General features: G+C 47.2%; 2 protein-coding genes across 13 annotated transcripts in view; one reads left to right on the top strand and one right to left on the bottom strand.

The window, feature by feature from the left end:
• The window catches only part of Lcor (ligand dependent nuclear receptor corepressor), a 155,889-nt gene extending 141,058 nt beyond the window's left edge, over positions 1-14,831 (top strand). For all 12 annotated transcript variants that reach the window (XM_048452874.3, XM_048452872.3, XM_085693937.2 and 9 more), the window contains one exon: positions 245-14,831. In XM_048452874.3, the coding sequence (XP_048308831.3) occupies positions 245-5,084 (4,840 nt within the window). In that variant the 3' untranslated portion in view covers positions 5,085-14,831. The remainder of the gene's footprint in view (positions 1-244) is intronic.
• A 1,505-nt stretch (positions 14,832-16,336) lies between these two features.
• Slit1 (slit guidance ligand 1) overlaps positions 16,337-20,687 on the bottom strand; it is a 154,423-nt gene continuing 150,072 nt past the window's right edge. Inside the window, exons 36-37 of the mRNA XM_048452878.3 lie at positions 20,142-20,353; positions 16,337-19,328 (exon numbers count right to left, since the gene is read on the bottom strand). Of these exons, the coding sequence (XP_048308835.3) occupies positions 19,090-19,328; positions 20,142-20,353 (451 nt within the window). The 3' untranslated portion in view covers positions 16,337-19,089. The remainder of the gene's footprint in view (positions 19,329-20,141; positions 20,354-20,687) is intronic.

The raw sequence follows: 20,687 nt of genomic DNA, 5'->3' as shown, positions 1-20,687 counted from the left end.
AACCAAAAAAAACCAAAAACGTGTGAGAGATATTGATATTTTTTAGACTGTGGTGAGCTGGCTTTTTATTCTAATTATGTTTTCCTTATTGAACTAAAGTAATGATGGATTTGACTATAAATGACAATTTTAGCCAGAATGCCCTCCCTCTTTAGAATATAAATAGTGTCTGATACAGTTCATATTATAGAAACAGTCCTTGGAAATGCACTTACTAATTTCTTCTTTTTCTTTGTTTGTCTAGTGAAGATTCATCTGAGGCATCAGCAGTAGATTCTAACCATCCATCAAAGCCCCCACTGGAGAAGTTTATGGTCAAACTGTGCACGCATCATCAGAAGCAATTCATTCGTGTCCTGAGTGACCTATACACCGAATCTCAGCCAGGTTCTGAGGACCCGCAGCCTCTGGATTCCACAGTGATGGATGTCTCCACCTGCAGTGCGGATTGTGCCCAGCTGAGCAGCCGACAAAGTGAAAAGGATGATGAGTGTCTTGATGGGAAGTCTCCTGCTTCTCTAAATTTGTTCTTAGACTCGTCAGGTTCTCCTAGCTCTCTGAGTGTGACTGAACAAACTGTGAAGGAACCACCTCCTGAGACAGACTCTGTAGATGGAGGAGAGACTGCCTTGACCATTGTCCAGAAAGAGTCCTCTGAACTTCCAGACACTCGACCTAACTCCAGAGGATCAGCAGACAGTCCCACGGCGGGATGTCTCACTGCATTGGATTCTTCCTCTTTTAACTCCCTCCACAGTCCCAAAAGCTTCGAGGAACAAACCACTGGACAGGAGCAAGACACCAGCTTGAAGCCCTGTGAGGATGCTGAAGACCACACCCCAGCCTCAGTCAGAAGTCTGACTGCAGCGGAAGCGGCAGCTGAGAATACTGAAGAGGGTGGTAGCTGTGTTTCTCAAAGAAACTCATTCAAAGCTTTATCAGAAGAGACGTGGGACTCAGGGTTTATGGGAAAATCATCTAGTACTGCAGACAAAGAGAATGCTTTGCAATGTAGCTCAAAAACATCCTTACACCAGGATTTAGAGGGAGATGAACAAGATGCAAGGCCAAAGCAAGAGAACCATCTTAATTCACTGGGTAGAAACAAGGTGGGTTATCAGACATACCCCAGTGACATGGGCCATTTTGATCATTCCAAAGGTGATTGGCTAGCTCCCAGCTCCACACCAGCTGTACACAGAGCATCCAATGGTCACTCACGAACCAAGATGATATCAGGCCCCATCAAGACTGCTCGGAAGAGTAAGAGGGCATCGGGCTTGAGGATAAATGATTATGACAACCAGTGTGATGTTGTTTACATCAGTCAACCAATAACAGAATGCCACTTTGAAAATCAAAGATCCATATTATCTTCTCGTAAAACAGCCCGAAAGAGTACCCGGGGATACTTTTTTAATGGTGATTGTTGTGAACTGCCAACTGTTCGCACACTGGCCAGAAATTTACGTTCCCAAGAAAAGGGAAGCTGCTCACCAATAGTACCAGAGGCAGTGGTGACTCCCAAGCAGACTCCTACAATTTCCACCTCAAAGCATACAGTAGGTATACAGCTTCCCACAGTAGGTGTGCAGCTTCCCACAGTAGATGAGCAGCTTCCCACAGTAGGTGTGCAGCTCCCCACAGTAGCTGTGCAGCTTCCGACAGTAGATGAGCAACTTCCCACAGTAGGTGTGCAGCTTCCCACAGTAGATGAGCAGCTTCCCACAGTAGGTGTGCAGCTCCCCACAGTAGATGAGCAGCTTCCCACAGTAGGTGTGCAGCTTCCGACAGTAGATGAGCGACTTCCCACAGTAGGTGTGCAGCTTCCGACAGTAGATGAGCGACTTCCCACAGTAGATGAGCAGCTTCCCACAGTAGATGAGCAGCTTCCCACAGTAGGTGTGCAGCTTCCCACAGTAGGTGTGCAGCTTCCCACAGTAGATGAACAGCTTCCCACAGTAGATGAGCAACTTCCCACAGCAGGTGTGCAGCTTCCCATAGTAGATGAGCGACTTCCCACAGTAGGTGTGCAGCTTCCCACCATAGATGAGCAGCTTTCTACTGTAGATGAGCAACTTCCCACAGTAGGTGTGCAGCTTCCGGAGGTAGATACCCTAGATGATTCTAGGAAGGAAAGAACCACTGCCCTTGAAGAAGGAGACAAAGACATGTCATCAGCCAAAGAGCATTGGGAGCCAGAGGTTTGCCTTACCATGAATGAACAAGATCTTAGCAGCTCCCCTAGGCCAGAAGAGACCACAGCCTATAGCCCAGCACATCTCCTGCCTGCTCCCCTACCTGATGAGAATATGCCTGATGTTCCAGAAGATAGCATTGTGGTCTCACCTCCCACAGCAAGTGTACTATCTTTCCTTGAGCAAGATCAGCCACCAGCTTCTCTGTTGGATTCAGAGGAAATACATACACTCCAGGAGTGCCACCTGGCTCCCACAGCCGGAAGCACCCCCTTCATCTCTGGAGAAGACAGTGAAGACCTGCTATATAGACCTCAGTCTTCTCCTGAAATAGTCATCAGAGAAGAGCATTCTCCGTGCTCAGATAATGAAAGTTCTACTGTGGGTTTTGATCCTCCCCTTGGTCTAGAACTGTCTGAGCATGACCAAAGCATCAGTACTGAGGCTGAAACTGAAGACATCTCTGGGGAGACACTGTTGGTAGAAGCTGCCATGCCCCTCCTGGAAAGCAACATTGTCAGTGATGAGAACCCAAGTGAGCCTCGGGGAGGTGAGGCAGCAAGTGGAGCAGGACAGCTGGAGATTCCTGACAGTAATGTAAGATACTCAGCAGAAAATGATCCAAGTCAGGCAAATGTTGACTCACCTGAGAATGTGGACAAGAAGAAAAAGGGTAAAAGGCTCCCTGAGGTCTCTGATAGGTGCCTAAGAAGTCAGCTTGTAGAGCCGTCCTCTGCTGACAAGTGCCCAGGAAGCCAGGGTTTGGATTCATCCACTGCTTGCCCTGAAATCAAGGTTTCTAAAAATTCTACTGTGAAGCGTTCTAAAAGAGAAGGGCACTCTGGTGGGGCAACACCTGAGGGCTCAGTGATTGACAGCACCCATAGAGAAGATCTGGAGGACACTGAAAACCCCAATGTCATTGAACGTTCCCTGGATGAAGATAGCAAGCAGGAGGGCGAAGGAGTGGGAGTCATCACAAGGCAGACTCTTAAAAGCCTACTAGCAAAGGAAATCAAAAGAGAAGAAGGGGAGACTTCCCCAAGCAGTGACCCCACCACAGTCAGCCAGCCATTGCCTGGGGAGAATCTGGAAATCAGTCTCTGGCCCAAACTAGGAGAGAGAGGTGCACGTGTGCCCTCAGAAAGCATTCCTTGTAAGGGGGACCCAGAGCAGGGAAAAGAGAAGCTGAGACACGTTGCCACACAGGATGTGGAAGCCGCTGTGAGTGAGGTAGATGCTGAGGACACCCACTCTAAAGATGACGCTGGCCTTGCTACATCTAACTTAGCTGGGATATCAGCCAGTCAGAATGGTGATGCTGCTGGGCCACTAAAATTGGTAACACGACCTAAGAGATTGCCTTCTTCAACCTACAACCTGAGACATGCTCATTGTGTGGATGCCTTGGACACTACAAAAGTGACTTCTGAGAAGAAAGGCACACAAGTCAACCCAGCACCAAAGGAAAACGAAGCTTCCAAGAGTGTGGAGCCCTTAGATGAGGATGATGCAGACACGGTGGTGGAGGAGCAGCCCAAGTTCATGGGATGGTGTGCAGAAGAGGAGAACCAGGAGCTGATCGCCAACTTCAACGCCCAGTATCTGAAAGTTCAGAAGGGCTGGATCCAGTTGGAGAAAGAAGCACAGCCAACGGCAAGAGCAAGGAGCAAGTCTGACAAGCTGAAGGAGATTTGGAAGAGCAAGAAGAGGTCACGGAAGTGTAGGGGTTCATTGGAGGTGCAGAAGTTCTCTCCTGTTCAGATGCTGTTTATGACGAACTTTAAACTGTCTAATATTTGTAAGTGGTTCTTAGAGACAACAGAAACTCGGTCTCTGGTGATTGTGAAGAAATTAAATACTCGTCTTCCAGGAGACGTCCCCCTTGTTAAACACCCTCTTCAGAAGTACCCTCCCTCCACCCTGTACCCCAGTTCACTACAGGCAGAACGCTTGAAAAAACACTTAAAGAAATTTCCTGGAGCCATTCCTGCTAGGAACAATTGGAAAACACAAAAGTTATGGGCTAAACTGCGAGAGAATTCTGGCCGGGCGGAACCAGAGGCTGGCAGTGACATCAGTCTCAGCCCTAACGGTGAAGACAGAGTGGAGGAAGTCAGGGAAGGTAGAAATAGCCATCCTCCCACCAACTCACCTACTCCAGCCAGCACCCGGATCCTTAGAAAGTATTCCAATATTCGAGGAAAGCTCAGAGCCCAGCGCCTGGATAGCTCACTGGGTGGGGCTTCCGAAATTAAGCAGGGCCGAAAGAGCGTGTGCATCAACCCGCTGATGTCCCCCAAGCTAGCCCTCCAGGTGGGTGCAGATGGCTTTCCTGTCAACCCCAAGAGGGCTGAAGGAAGCAAGGGGAGAAGAGGGAAACAGATGCCTGAAACCTTGATTAAAGTGGAAGGTCAGAACAAGCGCAAAAGAGCAGACAGCTATGGCACTCAGGACGATAAGGACAAGGGGCCAGCAACAAAAGCCAGCAGAGCCCCTTCTGCCAAGAAGCTAGCTGCAAAGGGCAGAGTCAGCCAACTATCCAGGAAGATGACCTTGAAAGAGAATAAAGTGAGAATCTGTAAAAAGGCTCCCGGGAGGAGCTGCCCACCTTCTAGGAAAGAGAGAGAGGATGCCAACAAAAGGCCTAGCCATCCTGCTGCAGCCTCTGACGCGCTGACAAAGCCTGCGAAACAACGGGGGACAGGAGAAGCCTCTTCAAAGCCCCCAAAAGCCGGAAAGAGGAGCAGGAAGCTGAGCAGTGGTAGGGGCCGAGCCAGACCCTTGACAAAAAGCCCAGAGAACCGGGCTGCCCAGAGAAAGAGAAAGCTCAAGGCCAAACTGGACTCTTCCCAGGGCAAACGGAGGCGGTTAGATGCCAAGTGATAGCTGGATGGCCCCTGAGAGAGGAACTGACCTACAGAAGGAACTTTTTATTTTGCATTAACAAAATCTGCTTTTATAAGCTTATCAAGCCTTTCATGTTACGGAGAACACCAGTTTGAGATGGCAGAAAATGCATCTCAGTTGGAGAAGGGAACTTTAGAGAGTCCTTTTCCATGACTAAGGGAAGTTGTACGTTATATTCTGGTTGTTCTTGGGTTTTAAACTTGGAACCAAGCAGTTTTTTGTTTTAAGAAGTACAGTGCCTTATTTATCCTTTTTGTTTAAAATTTGACAAAAGCTAAGAAGCTGATGTATGTGACTAAAGGCTTGTATTTTATACTTGACGCACAAGCACTTGCTCTGTCACTGAGGAGGCCACCGCCGCGCATGCGTGAGCGAGCGAGGAGCCGGCAGCAGCTGCCTGTGCGCCCCTGGACAGGTGCACCTTGCAGACCGCAGCACAACTCCCCTCTCTGTCTTGTTTGGGTTTTATTTGAGTGATATTTGAAAGCTGAACCAAATCATTTCTATGGTATGTGGAGAATGCAGGGGATTTATAATTATTATAAAAGATTAATATTTCTGTTTCCTTCTAAAAACTCATTGTTTATCACCCCTTCGTCCTTTTTTAATCATTTCAGATCATGTTCTCTAATTTGTGTGCCCATGGGACAAAAGATGTGCTAGAAACGCCCCTCCCAAACTGTGTTACTACTAACTGTGTCACTCTCCAGTTTGGGGCCGTGCAAGCATGGTAGTGCGTACTCTATGAGGTTTGTGTTCCATTTTTTTTTGTTGTTCAAGTTTTTTGTGTATATTTTCATATTGTAGCTGTCATTTGACCATTAGGATGAGTTATTCTTTGTCTCATTTCTTACACAGAGTACTTCCCTATGCAGTGAAAGTCAAAATGTTCTTTTCAGCAATAGGAAAGCTTAGCCTTGTGCATATGCATCTAGGTGCATCTGCATGTAGTTGCTGTCCACAAGTGTCTTCTGGTACTAGTTTCACAGTAAACTTCCCTCTTTCCCACGCAGTGTATCTGTAAGCGGAGTAATTCACAGTAGCCAGATGGTTGGAAAGTAATTCAGTGTCTCCACACACATTCCTAATACCACTTTCACAGCAGACTTGGAGCACAGAAGGATACCAGGCAGCTGAGAGAAGCTGCCCAGAATCTCAGTGGAGCCACACCCCCATACACAGCTGAGTGACGGTCAGCTGGGACTCCCTGATGTGAATGAATAGAATAGCCTTGCCTGGAATAGGTGTCTATTCTGATTGATAGTTCCATCCTCGTGGCTAAATGCTTGCAGTGCTGCTCCTCCCCATAGCATATCACTCTGTCCCATGGCTCAGAAATGAGAACTGCAATAATTGAAAGTGATGATGCTTGCCTTTCCTGGGTGGAGCCAAACACAGCCTCATTGGCTTTACCCAGTGTCTATGACATTGCTCCATTATAACAGTGTGTACTTGACATTTCCATCGGGCCAGTCAGCAACCCACCTGGTTGCTGAAGCTTACGTCGGCTTTGACATGTTCTGTCATCACAGGCCTGCATGGACAGCTGCTGCCCTGTTCTTATTAAAAGTTCCTACTTAGGTTGTTTCAGATCTTTTTAGATCAACCCAGATGGACTTCTTTTATATGCAAATCATGATAGAAACAGGCCTTCTACCTATTTTACTATTGTTAAAGGTTTGCTGCAGATAATGGAAACTTCTGATAATTGGGTAGGACTGGAGCATTTGATTCTTGAGAAATTGAGAATTGTGTTGAATTTTACAGATAATGAAAGTTGTGCTTTCCTTTTTTTAAAATGTCACCTCTGCCCCATGAACGTTCATGGACTTCTCCCTCACTGCCTCCTTCACTCCCCTTACCTTCCCCACCCCCCATTATTCTTTTTATTATTATCTTTGACCTTGACCGTTCACAAGCTACCTATCATAATGAGACTGCTGAGTGCGTGCTCGAAACTCTTTCTCAGCATTAAGTTGCACAGAAGCATTAATATGTTTTGAGTAGGTTCATTTAATATTTTAAAAATGGTTTTAAGGCTTAAAAGAGCTTTTCCTATAGTTGTCACTGGATATTGTTGTTGTAGTGACTTAAACAACCAGGCTTACTAATGTGAGGTGTGTCAGTGCCCACATATATGAGGCGCTCTGACCACTCCCTTGTAAGGCTTGGGTTAGGTTAGAGGAATGAGTGAGGAATAAGTCAGTGGGACACTTCCAGTTTCAAGTTTATAATTCATTCCATTATTTCCTGGTGTGTTTTCATTTTTAAAAGCTCACTTCAAGATAGTAGGCTGCATTTGCGGGAGCCGTGTGGAAGCGTGTGTTATGTACCCACATAACAGTGCAGTAGGCATCTTTAAAATCGGCTTACACTTCATAGTAGTGACTGCATTTATATAGGTGCACACTTTACAAAATTAGGACATTTAAGGTTTTTTAATTGTTTCACATTCATTGAACTCATTTTTGCTGATCTGGTTAGTTTATTAATAGAAGAAGAAAAAGATCAAAACTTGATGGTAGCTCTAAACCTTTCTACACCCATAGCTGGGAAATTGTCCCTTCAGCATCTCCAGGCTTGGCTCTGACTCTTTGTTCTTTCAAAATGATTTCCCACAATATGTGATGCATTCTGTTTCACAGTTTGGATCCTAAGTCTGAAAGGCGTTCTGCTCCTGGCCCTGCGCTCTGTAAAGTGGCTGTCTAAGGCTCGAGCTGAAGTTGATGCCAGAGGACTAGTGTTCCCTCTGTTCAGCATCTGGAGGATGTCCACGAAGCTAGCTGAGAAGCTCTGTGTGGCTTCCCTAAAGTGCAGCCTGCTTTGGTGACCTATTTTCTGTCCTATTAGGCTCCCTAGGACGGGCTGCTGTCTCACTGGGGTTTAGAATCTTGCCCAGGCGCTTCTCTGTTCTGGTAGCTTCCAGCATAGGACTGTTACCCACAGTTGCTAGTTCCTGAGATTCCCTAGGTTTGACTGTTTTTATTTTGTTGTTGTTTGGTGGGGTTCTTTACTGAAGATTTGATCCTGTCCTATCTAAACCACAGTCAAGCTGTGGGGTTTGTACCTCATCGTTCTGTAGTGGCTTAGAGAGAAGAGCCATCCATTTCCCCCATGGACCCTCTGCATCCCCTGTGCACATAAGTCATCAGCAAGGATCACCTTAAGACAGATGCTGTAAATCAGAATTTGGCCTGTTTCCAGCCTTGTGATGACTGCTGTACTGGGGGCACAACTGTCACTCGTTTATAAGCAGCATTTCTATTGATTAGCAGACCTAAGAGTCCCACAGGAAATGACACCATGCTCTGTGATGCAAACTGGAGATGCTGTGGTGTTGTCATCAGCAAGTCTGTGCTTGTCATAATACCAGAAACAGACGGAATTACCCAGAAGCTGTCCAATGGCTGCAGAGCCACCTCCATCCCTTTGGTCTCAGGTCAGCCAGTGCAGGCCTCCTTAGCTTACCCTTGAGCTGTCATAGACATGCAAACTGTGGGCCGGCTACTCATATGTATATAAATAAAGTTTTATTAACTTAGAACCATGTCCATTTGCTTGTTGGTTGTCCATGGAGCAGATTAAACATTTGGAGAAGTGATCCGGAAGCCCACAAAGCCTAGGATAGTTCCTATTTGTATCTTTGAAAAAGCCTGCTGACCCCTGCTTGAGAAAATAATCCCTTTGGGGAATAAATCTTCCCCCATTCCTCTTCTGCCTCACACCCTCTGTCTCCCACACCCCCATCTCAGCTGTCTTGAGCATGTTTCTGTGTGCTCCTGCTGTAGAGACACATGTCACTGAGACAGTTTCAAAGTAACTCAACTCTTAACAAGCTGTGTGTCTACCTTTAAGTCCCTCCCTCTGGCCCCACAATGAAGCCACCACAGCCTTTAGACCAGAATTCCTGAACAAGTTGCCTTTGGAGTTCTTAAGTTGTGTGAACTATCTCATGTTGACTCCCATGTGTCTAATCATAGAGCGTCACTTGTTTACTAAAATACGCCAAGACTGTCCCTGATGAGATTAGCTGCTAGCACTTCTGTTGGTCCTGAGAACTCAGTGCCACAGTTAGCTGTGGGAAAGTCTCACAGCATGGAAACAAAAGTCTGGTGACAGCCAGTGTGTTACCATTGATCTGTTCTCAGTCACACACTTTAAAAATAATTTTATTAAAGGCAAGTGAACAATAAAATGGTAGTTTTTGAACTGCTATAGAAAAAAAAAAAGACAAAAATTCAAGCATGTTAACCTGAGTATGACCAAGGAGTTTGGGGTTTTATCTTTACATCAAATCCAGTCAGCTTCCAGAATGTTAGTCCTCCCCTCCCCCGAAACTCAAATAAAAGTTTCTATTCTGCATTCCAGAATGAAGCTGAATGTCATATCAAAAATTTAAAAAATGGAGACCTTGTCCCCTAATTAGTGGACAGTGCTGAAGATTGTACTCTGGTCCTGATATAAGCTAGGCAGACCTTCTACCACTGAGCTACGACCCTTGCCCAATTATTTTGCATTGTTCCCTGTTGTTTTGTATTTTCTTATGACACTATCCACCGAAATGTTAGAATACTTGAAAAATGAAGTCACATCTTTTTATTCCCAAAGCAGTCCTCATATCCATGCAGCAGGTACTTCTTTCCCTAGGCTTGCCCCCAAATCCTTTGCAAAGAGAGACTTTTAAAAACTTAAAACCAGCAGAACTAAGAAACTAGTGTTTTGAGACAGCTTTCAAAATGATTCCCCTACAAGGGATGGATTGTAGGGCCAGCTACTTGGAAGCATCCCATTCTTCTGCTCCCAGGGGACTACCTGGTGAGCAGTGTGCAAAGCTGGCCGTACTCACGCTTTTCTCTTTGGAGTTGAGGCCGCTGCCTCCGTGGAGTCATCGTTTCCAAGCTTTAGGGTGGCGTCTCAGTGCTCTGGGCCCAGCTCTTCCTCTAGCAGACAGGCAGCTGCACAGACTTGTGTGCCAAGGAAGGAGACCCTGAAGCTTCTACACCCTGTGGGCCTGTCCTGTTTGTCAGGCTGTGCAGTTTGGAAGCCTCTTCAAAGCACAGACTGCCTGCCTGAAAGAGCATCAAGTGCCCGTGCTATTAAAATACCCCAGAGGTTGGGTGAATGGGTTTACACTTTTTGAATTGGACAAGCGGAGATAATAAAACAACTAACAAAATGTATGTGGCCCACACTACCTAGAAAACTTATTCCTTGATCTTTTAGGTCAGTGTACTGATTTTTGCAAAAAGTCAGTATCAAATTGTGTAGGCGGTTAGGCACATGTTTTCTTTGTGCGTATAGGCTAGCATTGCTGTAGTCCATTGGGTATCTTGCTTGTCTGTCTCAGCACACAGTTGGCTTTGTGCTGCATCACTCCTGATTGTGTTTGTAAGGAAGAAGGAGAGCATCTCTGCTCATTAGATACTTGCTGATGAGTTGCAGAATCACCATATCTACTAGAGTCTAGTTTAAAGTACAGTCTTGTAAACATGCAGTCATCTTTGTTAGGCATCATAGTGAACTTGACTGATGGAGGCACATGATGATTTCCAGTGAACTTAGAGCCTACAGTAGTGCCTCTCTCTGAAAGCATAGGAACTGGTAGTTTCACACCCATAGTCCTCATTTTTCTTCTGTATATGGGATATGTGCAAGTTTACAGTTCTCAAGTTTGGTCGATATCTGTGAATACAAGTGGCTGATCTTTGCGTGTTTGAAACCTGAGTCCATGCCACATGTTTTTGACATGGCCAGTGTGCCAACGGCACCTCGTCCGTGCACCAGCAGCTTTAGGCAAGACAAGTTCAGGACCCTCTTGGTCAAGCCTGAAACTTGGTCATGCCTGAAGCAGCTCCTCATCTGGGGAGTCATTCTTGGTACCTTGCCTTTCCTTTTCCTTCCTGCCTATGCCTCTGCCCCCCTTCTGGGTGGCATCTTCTCTGGGACACCCCCCGCAAGTGCTTCTCTGAATGCATACATGCCACATGAGAAGAATTTTATTGCTAGATTCTCGCAGTGTTTAGTGGGCTGTGTCTGAATGCCCTTCAGTGATCACCTTTTTCCTACTCCAGTTGGTACCATGATGTACATCTTGTGTTGTGTTGTAGTTAGAGCTGTATGTAGTGTTCGGAAGCATTTATGGTAAAGATACTATACAAATAAGATTGGCATAATTTTGTATATTTATAACACAGGTAGGGATTATTGCTAGAGCCACTGTATCTTAGGGTAATTAATTTCACTAGTGGCTTCTGCATTCTTAGTTGTTCTAGGAGACTGTATTAGTGACTGATTTCAAATATATAGAGTACATATTTATACACACCATTGTGGAATTTATTTTACTGTGTAAATAGTGATATTTTCCTGTTCAAAGGCTTCTATACAAAGTATTTATTTTAGCAAAGTTAGTTAACTGTCAAAAGGGCTTTTCAAAAACTTCTTGCCGTCTGTTCTCCCAACTCCCATGCTCATCCATCAACCCCTAAACATCACAGTAATGGCAGAAGGCTGTGACCTTGAACCGCTTACTCTATTTGGGTAGACACAACATAGATTGGGAACCTTAATGCTGCTCCCACTGATGCTCCATTCCAGATCAGAGTGGGACTTGAAGGACTGTAACTTTGCTCAGCCCAGCATCGGGGCTTCCCCCAACAGCCCAACTCACACATGCACCATTTGTGCGTTCAACTGTTCACTTCCATGACCTGTGCAGGAAAGTGACCTTGGATGTAGTCCCAAGGCAAACAGCCTCATGCATATGCAATGAGAAGAAACTACTGTGGTTGCCAGTATGAGCTTCTAGTCTGACTCTCAGAATTTATTCACACATTCATAGGAGACACACATCACCTTCTGCATATTGACAACACTTGAGAACACCTTGGCTTTCCTCTTCACCCTTTCCCATCAGGCATCTTTGCAGATGTGGCCCTGTCCCACCCATCTATAACCCATGGTTCTAAAATATATTCAGCTTTACTTCTCAGGAGTCCTGGTCTGCAATTCAGAACACCCTAGACGTCATGGAACCAATGCTTCATGGTTATGCATGGCTCTTTTCCCTGTGCCTCTTCCTTGGGCACCCTGTCTGTCACCAGGTCACCGTGCCAGGATGGCTGGATTGACCTGTAGCTCCAGGACTCTAGGGTGCTTGGAGACCAGTATGTAGGGATTGCTGTCATCCATTTGAACTGTAGTTTGCATATTTCCTATGGCTTTCCTTTGTCTTTTCTAAACAAGGAAGGCTCTTGAGCAGCAATGCTGGGATGTTTTTTCTAAGATGCTGTTTGTAAGCAAGTCTGATTTTGAAATGAAATGTGAATGGGTAGCTAGGTGCCAGGGAATTTAGCACTGAACTAGACAGTCAAAACTTTTTTAACTTTTGCAGAAAGTAGATTCTGTTCTCATCTAAATGTTCACAAGATGTAATGCTGTAAATAGTTTTCTAAGAATATTTATTACACGTGCTGTATACAGACTCATGTTCTGAGTGATGTTGGTTTGCATTGTATTGTAGAAGAATATATTTTGAGTAGTGAACTTCTTTTGTAACACAGTTCACTCATGGAGAAAGAAATGAAGCCAGCAGGTTGAGAGCTGTGTGGGGCATTTCATCTGTAATGGACCATCCAATCCAAGCTTTAACTGCCCCTATTCTCATCTGGTTGTGTTATATATTATATATAGATATATATAGAGAGATATATACAGATGTACAGTAAATTGGTCAGTGCCTGGGTCTGCAGAGCAGATTTCCAGGTGTTCTTTCTGATGTGTTTCCATAGCAATATGACCCCAGGTGCTGACCAGTCCTGTTGTCTCAGAGGATCGGGTTGGGGGACAGCTCTTGTGAAGCCTCTTGCCTTTCCTAAGAGGCTGCTTTACTTGAATTGTTGCTTCTGTTTCTTCTGCACGTTCCCATGTCACAAAACTATAGCAGTGTGTGGGAACTCTCCCAGCACCAGACACATCAAAAGTGGACATGCCAATCAAAAGGTTACTGATTTCCCAGGAACTTGTAGTTTGCAGAACAGATGAGACAAAGCTCATTTGGCCATAGAATAAATGTAAGGAATTTTTACCCGAGAAACATATGTGGCCTATTAGATTTCCCCCTGCTCCGTCTGACTTACCCTTAGAAACCAGCCTATGTCCTGCCTTCTGCCTCTATGCCTCAGCTCGAGATGTCCGTGTTCCCTAGAGTCTAGTTAGGCTCTTAGTGTGTCCGACTCTGTTGAGCAGCCTTTCCTTGTGACTGTCCTAAACTTACTGAAACAGATACCCACACCCAGATAACCACTGTTAAAAATGATGTAGCTTTTTAGGCTTTTGGAATATGTCTCTCTCTTTTTTAATTTTTTTATATTTCTGATGGTGTTTGGGATTCACTAGTGTTTTTTAAACTGAAGTGGGTGCATTAAGGTAAACTTTCCACTGCTGTGCCCAAAAGCGTGCAGAGGAGAGAACTTGCCCTGCATTGTGTTGTTGGGGAGGTGACTACTTATGGTGGGGGGAGGGGAGGGTCTTGTAGATGATACACGAAGGTGAGATAGAAATTCTGGCTGGAGCTTTCCTAAGTCTTTGGTATTTTGTAATGAAAATCCCCACATTAGCCTCACTTAATCTCAATATAAGCCTGCTGCTTACCCTCAGGGAACAAGTGGTTTTCAAAATTGAGCTCCTCCAAGGTCTGGGACCAGTGCCTGTGTACGCTGGTCATCTTTGTGATCTCATGGCATTAGTTTCTCATATGCATTACAACATAAGACATTCAACCCCACCCTGTATGAAAAGCACAGCCCAGTGCCCTAATTTAGGCTAGTGTCCATGCCTTTGAGGGGCCTGGGGGTCCTAGGAGGCCCATGCAATTTAACTGAAGCTCAGGTGTGCATTGGATTTTGCTTCTATTAGGCCACAACCCTTCAGAATGAGTTTAGGGCAGGGGCTGCGGATCCAGCTCCGTTTCAGGGAGCTGAGTCTCCACCATTCCTCAAGTTTTTACTGGTCCCTCCTGGTGTTGTTGCCGAGGTCAATCTTGTAGGTGTTTGGATGTGCTCCTTTCTGCTGTCTTGTGAGTCTTAGCCAGTGCTCCAGATGCCCAAGAGTGGGGCCTGCGGAGGGTTGAGCCCTCCCTGACCCCAGCACCTTCCAAACTAGTGAAGTGAGAAGAGTCTGCAGCTGCCACTCTGGCAGAGCAGCTCGCACATTTTGGGCCTGGATTCCACTGTTAGTGAGTGTAGGAAAATACTGTGTCTTTAACAGATGAAAATTCAATGTATGCTGTGAATTTGTTGGTTTGAAACATTGAAAATTTTTCATTAGACAATGTTTACATACCTCACCTGAAGAACCTTTGAGAGTGTATATATGAAATTAAAAATATATTAAGTTGCTTTAAAACAGTATGTATAGCTATAAAAGTTGGAGTTATTTTAACTTTGAGTATGTACCAAGTCTCTTAAATATTTGAAATCTTGTAGACTTTTTGTGCTTCTGTGTTTTACTTTTCCTGTTGGACCATATAGATAACTGTGTTCTTGTTACGATAAAGGGGCCCACACTGACGTTCAAGTGGAAGGATTTGCTGTGGTGGTTTTGAGGGAATGGGGTGTAGAGCTAGAGGACAGCGTGTGGGAGGGATTACTCTAACATTGACATCTATTCTGTGAGCTTTTTCCAAGCGCTTATTTTATTGCATTAAACTTCTTTGATATTAAATTGTGTTTGTGTAATCACTGGAGAGAGAACAGAATACAGCACAGCCTCCTGCCCCACTGGTACATGGCTGGAAGGAGACTGTGTAAGCCATGGGACTGGGCATAAAGAAACATTGTATGCACTACCCTAAACCATCAGTCATGCTGTAGTTATGCCTGACTTCCGGGGAGAAAATAGAGTGGAAACAATGTGGGAGCCCAGGTGACAGGACAGGGAAGGAACAGACCAGCCAGTGCTGTCCAGTCCTGTGACCCCTGGTGGAATATGGCAGAACACAAACTTTGCCTTTGCCAGGGTTTCTGCTGTGGTCTGCTTCGTTGGATCCTTTTGTCTCTGCTCTAAGTGGGTCTATTCAAGATCACTACCAAACCAGCCCATCCCACAGCTACCCTCAGTCATGGTGTGAACCAGCCCATTCCACAGCTACACTCAGTCATGGTGTGAACCAGCCCATCCCACAGCTAGCTTCAGTGGCTACACGGAGTGACTGTCTAGCAGTCCCTGTTTTTGCTTTAACACAGAAGTTGCAAATTTTCAACCCACAGATAGGTTTATTTAGCCCAGGATTTTTAAAAAAGAAAGTTTAAAAACATAAATTTTTCATTTCAAATATTGGGGTTTCTAGTTTTGTGGGTTTTGGTTGTCTTGTTTGTTTGTTTGGGGGGGGTGTTGTTTGTTTTGTTTTAACCTAGCAAATTTAGCTTGTGATAAGAACCAGCTGGTACAAATAGACTGGAAAAATGCTCTTCAGGGTCCACAGTCTCTGGCAGTGAGTTTCCATTTGCCCCTGTTGGTACCCACTTTAGTAGAAGTGGTCATAGAAATGGTCGGCCACGGAGCACTGCCTGCTTGGTTTCCCTTCTTCCCAGACAGGCAAGCCTTTCACCCTACTTGGTTTCACTTTCCCTTCTCTACCCTGTTCTCACCATCTCCAAATCCCTCGCTGTTGGGACGGCACCAAAGTTATTATCCCTGTGCACTTTCAGGATGCTCATGTTCTTAGAATGGGACTTTGTAACGGCTACATTCTTAGTGTGAGTCAGTTCATAGCCCTGGCATCAACAGAGGACTTGCAAGGCCTTTTAGCTTGGAGGACCTGTCTGGGGGACCCAGCCTCCCAGACGCTCAGATCCTTATCTCCCCTCCTGAATGAAGGGTTTCTGGTCCTCCTTACTCCACTGGCCTTCTAGGATGTCTGAGAATACGTGCTGCTTTCTAATCTGTTGCCTGGATGCTCCAAGCCCCTCGGAATCTGGTAAAATGTGTGAGTGACTCTGTAGACAAATGCTCAAAACATTAGCATCACTGTAAACACTTGGTGGAAAGTGAGGGTAAGCAAGCTCCCCAGATTGTCATGCACCCCTTCCTCCAGGATGAACAGGCCTTGCCACATCAGGATTAGACTGCCTGCCCGTGGTAACCGGCCAGTGTGCTAGCCCAGAGCCTTGTTGCCCTGGTAGCTGCAGACTCGTTTTGGCGAAGAAAGAGACCAGGCAGGCAGAAAGTCAGTGGATCAATGTCATGTTCACATGGAAGACAATGGACAATACTGGCATATTCTAAAACAATACTTCTGGGGAAAGGACAGGCACAGCTCCCGCAGGGACTGTTTTAAGCCAGTTTCTAAGAGTTGACCCAAACAAGACTCCAGGAAACCCCAAACAAAAGGTCACAACCACATAGCATCTGAAAATCAAAAGACACTGGAGGTTGACTTTAACATATAAAAATACTATAACAAAATGAAATACAAATATATATTAGAATCTGTAAGTGTTCTGTATAAAGAGATACTTTCATGGTTAGGCTAACAGCAGGCAAAGGGGAAACAGAGCTGGTCTTTTCCATTTTTTAACATTGTCACAGGGCCTTGAGCAGTGCTCAAGTACCAAGTCCTAGAGGCCTTGCCCTGCTGGGTCTCTTCTGTGTCTTCTGTGCCGTCTGGTAGAAATAGCCAGTGTTGACCACAAAGCTAACTGAAAGTCTTTGCCAAAGGGGAACACAGTGTGGAGATGATTTCTCAAAGGGCTGGTCTCATAGTTGCCTTCTTTCTTACCCAACCTTACCCAACAGGATGATAGACCAGGCGCTTGACTGGCAAGGAAGTGATTGAGTCAAAGGTTAGGTTGAGCGTGGGGCTCATGGCTCGCTCACCCTTGTTACCCTCACTTTGCCATGAGTCTTGATCCTCAGATTCAGTAGAAGACTATTTCAGGAGGGTGGGGCAGTGGGGGGTTTAATGTTCCCAAGGATCTCTGGGAACCATTGTGTTAGCCTCTCACTTCCCGTCCCAAGGCATTGGGGAAAGGTGCCATCACCTGACTGCAGGTGTTTGTCCTTCGACAGTGTGAGCAAACCCGCCAGTCCATGCCAGCCTAGGAATTGGCTTTTCCAGTGATGGCTGGGGACAGTAACTTCACAGGGCAGAGGAAGCCAGAACATCTCTATTTCTAGAAAGGGACATGATGCCTAAGCTTTTCTTCCATGTACAACCTGGTGTAGCTGCTTGTCAGGGTCCCACAGTGGCCTGAAAGCTTGGAGTAAGAGAAAGACACTGCAGAGTTGGGTAAAGCCTCTTAGAGGCCTGGGCCTCTGCCCTCTTGGGGATTTGCCGGTCTGCATTTTGGCCTTGTTCAGTACCTTAAGAAAATGGAGCCTGTCCCTTGACCCCCGCATAAGGTGTATCCAGTCACGAGGACATTGACCTGTTGGTCAGGGCAGGGCTCTCTTTCCATCCAGAGTCTCACCGGTCTCAGAACTATTATGATAGGAGGTGCCAAGTCCTAAAGTCACAGGAGGTCTGTGTCCTCAGCAGCACTGAAGGCTCCTCTTGGTGTCCACACGGGCGGGGACACAGGTATAAGGTCTTTCCATGTGCTTTACCTACACTTCCAGATGGAAGCAGCCAAGAGAGGGACATGCTCACACCTCTGGCCCACGGAGATGCTCCCTTTCCTTTCTCCCCCTCCCCCACCACAGTCCAGGGCTACACCCTCTCAGGAAGAAGTGAGACCTCCTATAACCCTTTGTCCCTTCAGCAGCCCCCTGCTAGGCTCAGATCTCATCTTTCTACATTTCACTCTATGAAAGAGAAGCCTTGGTGTCAGCCCATCATGTATCTGGTGACTTCACGTGGCCATCACTGCAAACCCCCAGAGAGAGGAGCTGCAGCTTGGGCCGCTCTGGGAACTCCATGGTGCTTAGGAGAAATTAGTCCACATCAAGGCTGCATATCCTCACCCACTCCACATTGGGTACATAAAAATACCTGCTAATGAAGTTAATGGAACTGAATCTTCTAACTCCTCAGGCCTCCTTCCTGAGACCGGAAAGGCAGTATCTACTTGGTTCCTGTCTACCCCCCTGCTTCACAGCCGCAGGCCTAAGGCCTGGAATGGGCAGAAGTTTGCTCTGAGCCACAGGGCAGAGACTCTTTTAGTATCTGGGTCATCTGACTTCCTCCTGTTACACATGGCCTCTGTACAAGACCTCCAGTGGAGAAGCCCCTGGCCTCACCCAGCTGTTCCTCACCAGCAGCTTTTGGCTAGGGAAACATGGGCCCAATGCCCCTTGTGTAGCCAGTGATGTCTGCTCTGCTGGAGCCAAGAACTCCTTGCCCTCTTTGGTGGGATCTATCACCCCAAGCATAAGAACCCCTTCATAGAAGCTTCCATGGTTATCCTATATTTCATGATTCAGAGCCTGGTCCTACTCAAACCCAACCCTATCCCTACCTCTTTCCTAGGCTGTGGAGGCAATGGGCCATATGACTCAAGGAAGAAGGGTCAGTTACTTCTGCATGGCAGAAGCTCTTCTGGAGAGTGGCCTGCAGCCAGTAGATGTGGCTGCAGAGACCAGGCCAGTACCCCAGGAGGTGGTTGTCCTCAGAGGGGCCAGAGGCTACTGAGACATTAACTCTGTTTCAAGTCTGCCAGGGTGACAGGCCAGGGGAGAAGCAAGTGGAGACAGGGTTTAGCCCCCTTTTTCAGTCCCGGGTAGCAGGCAGAGGTGTGCCACCATTCTGCCACTGTTCGTGGCCTGACCTCACACACACATTCATTCAACAAATATTTATTAAGCGCCTATCTGTGCAAGGCACTTTGGGAGAGGGCGCGGCAGTTCAGGCCTTGCTTGTTCCTCTGCCCCGGCAGTGCAGTCTGCTGGAAAGGCGGCTCGGTGTCCCCGCGCCCACCAGGACCCAGGCGCCATCCTGGTGATGCCCGCACCTCAACCCAGCTGCTAGTGTGCCACCTGCGCATTACGCACACTGGGCACAGCCGCACTTTGTGGGCTTCTCCACCTCCTCAGCAAATGAAGTCCCGTCGCTGCACTCGAAGGTGAGCTTCCTCCGCTTCAGCCGTAGGCCCTGGCAGCAGCCCTGGCCTGGGCACGCGCCCCGGCATTCCACCCACGACAGCGGGCGCGTGGTCTGGCAGATGGCATAGCCCCTCTGGACCCGGTGAAAGTCCCGGACAGGGTCCCCCCGGCACTCGGACTCTGGATGGGACAGATACCAAGAGAGAGCCTCAGAGCACACCGTGGGAAGCAGGAGGGGCACTGGGCAGCATCCTAGGAGGGCTCCACTGGGAGGGCCCTCTCATCCCTCTGTCCCGAACATCCTCCCCCGGCTCTGCATGCACCTGTGCTCCACTTCCTCCTGGGCCCACAATGTGTGATTGGGGGAGGAGGAAGCAGCTAGCTGCCCAGGCCCTCCAGGCCAAGTGGCTGCCAGTTGAGGTGGTTCCCACTGTGCAGGTGTGCGAGAAGAGCTGAGGAGTGGAAGCAATGGCGTTAAGGAAGCATTCCCCGATGGAGAGGAATGACCCACTGACCCTACAGTGCCCAAGGCTGAATTTCTCCAGCTTCCCTCTTCCCACTCCTGCAGTCTGGAGTCTAGCCAAAGTGTCTTGGTGAAGGGGCCCAGGGACAGCCCGGGAAGAAATCCCCTAACCTTCAGACATCCTGCCACACCTAGGTCCAAAGCTGACAGACGGAGATGCTCAAACCTGGCTAGGAGCTGTTACTGGATGTGGCTGATGGTCTCTTCATGGAGAGACCTCAGCCAAGAAGGGCAGGGTCCTGGTCAAGGGAACTGCAGGGCAGACTGAGTCCAGGAGATGGAAAAGGTGGAACTCTGTGACTAGAGGACAGGGCACAGAAGCCCAGAAGTCCCCTATGTACCAGAGGGGAGGGAAGGAGGAGGACAAGGATGTAGGGCTTGCTGGGGTTTGAGGATGATAACATGAAGCTCCTACGGCAGAATGGCGGGGAGGGACCCTGCAGAGGGCAGTCAGGAGGGGGCCCCCTGACCTTGCTCACACAGCTCGCCTGAAAAGCCAGGGTTGCACACACAGTGTGCCCCTTTGGTGGCTGAGGCCTGGCAGTGGCCATGCAGGCACTGCAAGCCCCCACAGGGCTCTGCCACAGCCCCGACCTGGTTGCACAGAGCCCCTGAGTACCCATCCTGGCACTGGCAGCTGTAGGCAAGAGCATCAAGGGGCACGCATTTCCCGTGGACACACCTAGAAGGGACAGAGAAGAGGACTGTGAGAACAGGCTAGACCATGGACCAGCCAGAGGGGAGTCCCACCACTCCTAGCCTTGCACTTGGTTCTGTTTCCAAGATTTAAAGGGGTGGAGGGGGAAATCTGATTCTATGCTTGTTCTTTTCCAGTTAATAAGAGGTTAAAGCCAAATAATAATAATAATAATTAATAATATCTTGTATCAGGCCATATGCTCCAATTTAAAGATTTAAAAATACAGCTGGTGAGGCTGTGCTTGCCATAAGCAAATGGGCTTGCAGAAAAAGGACCGATGAGTAAGGGTGATGACTCTCTTGGTCCTTCCCAGGCT

Source organism: Myodes glareolus, chromosome 7, assembly GCF_982192425.1.
Source record: "Myodes glareolus chromosome 7, mMyoGla1.1, whole genome shotgun sequence".
Taxonomy (NCBI): domain Eukaryota; kingdom Metazoa; phylum Chordata; class Mammalia; order Rodentia; family Cricetidae; genus Myodes; species Myodes glareolus.
Note: the sequence above shows the minus strand (reverse complement) of the source record. Positions and strands in the feature narration are given on the sequence as shown.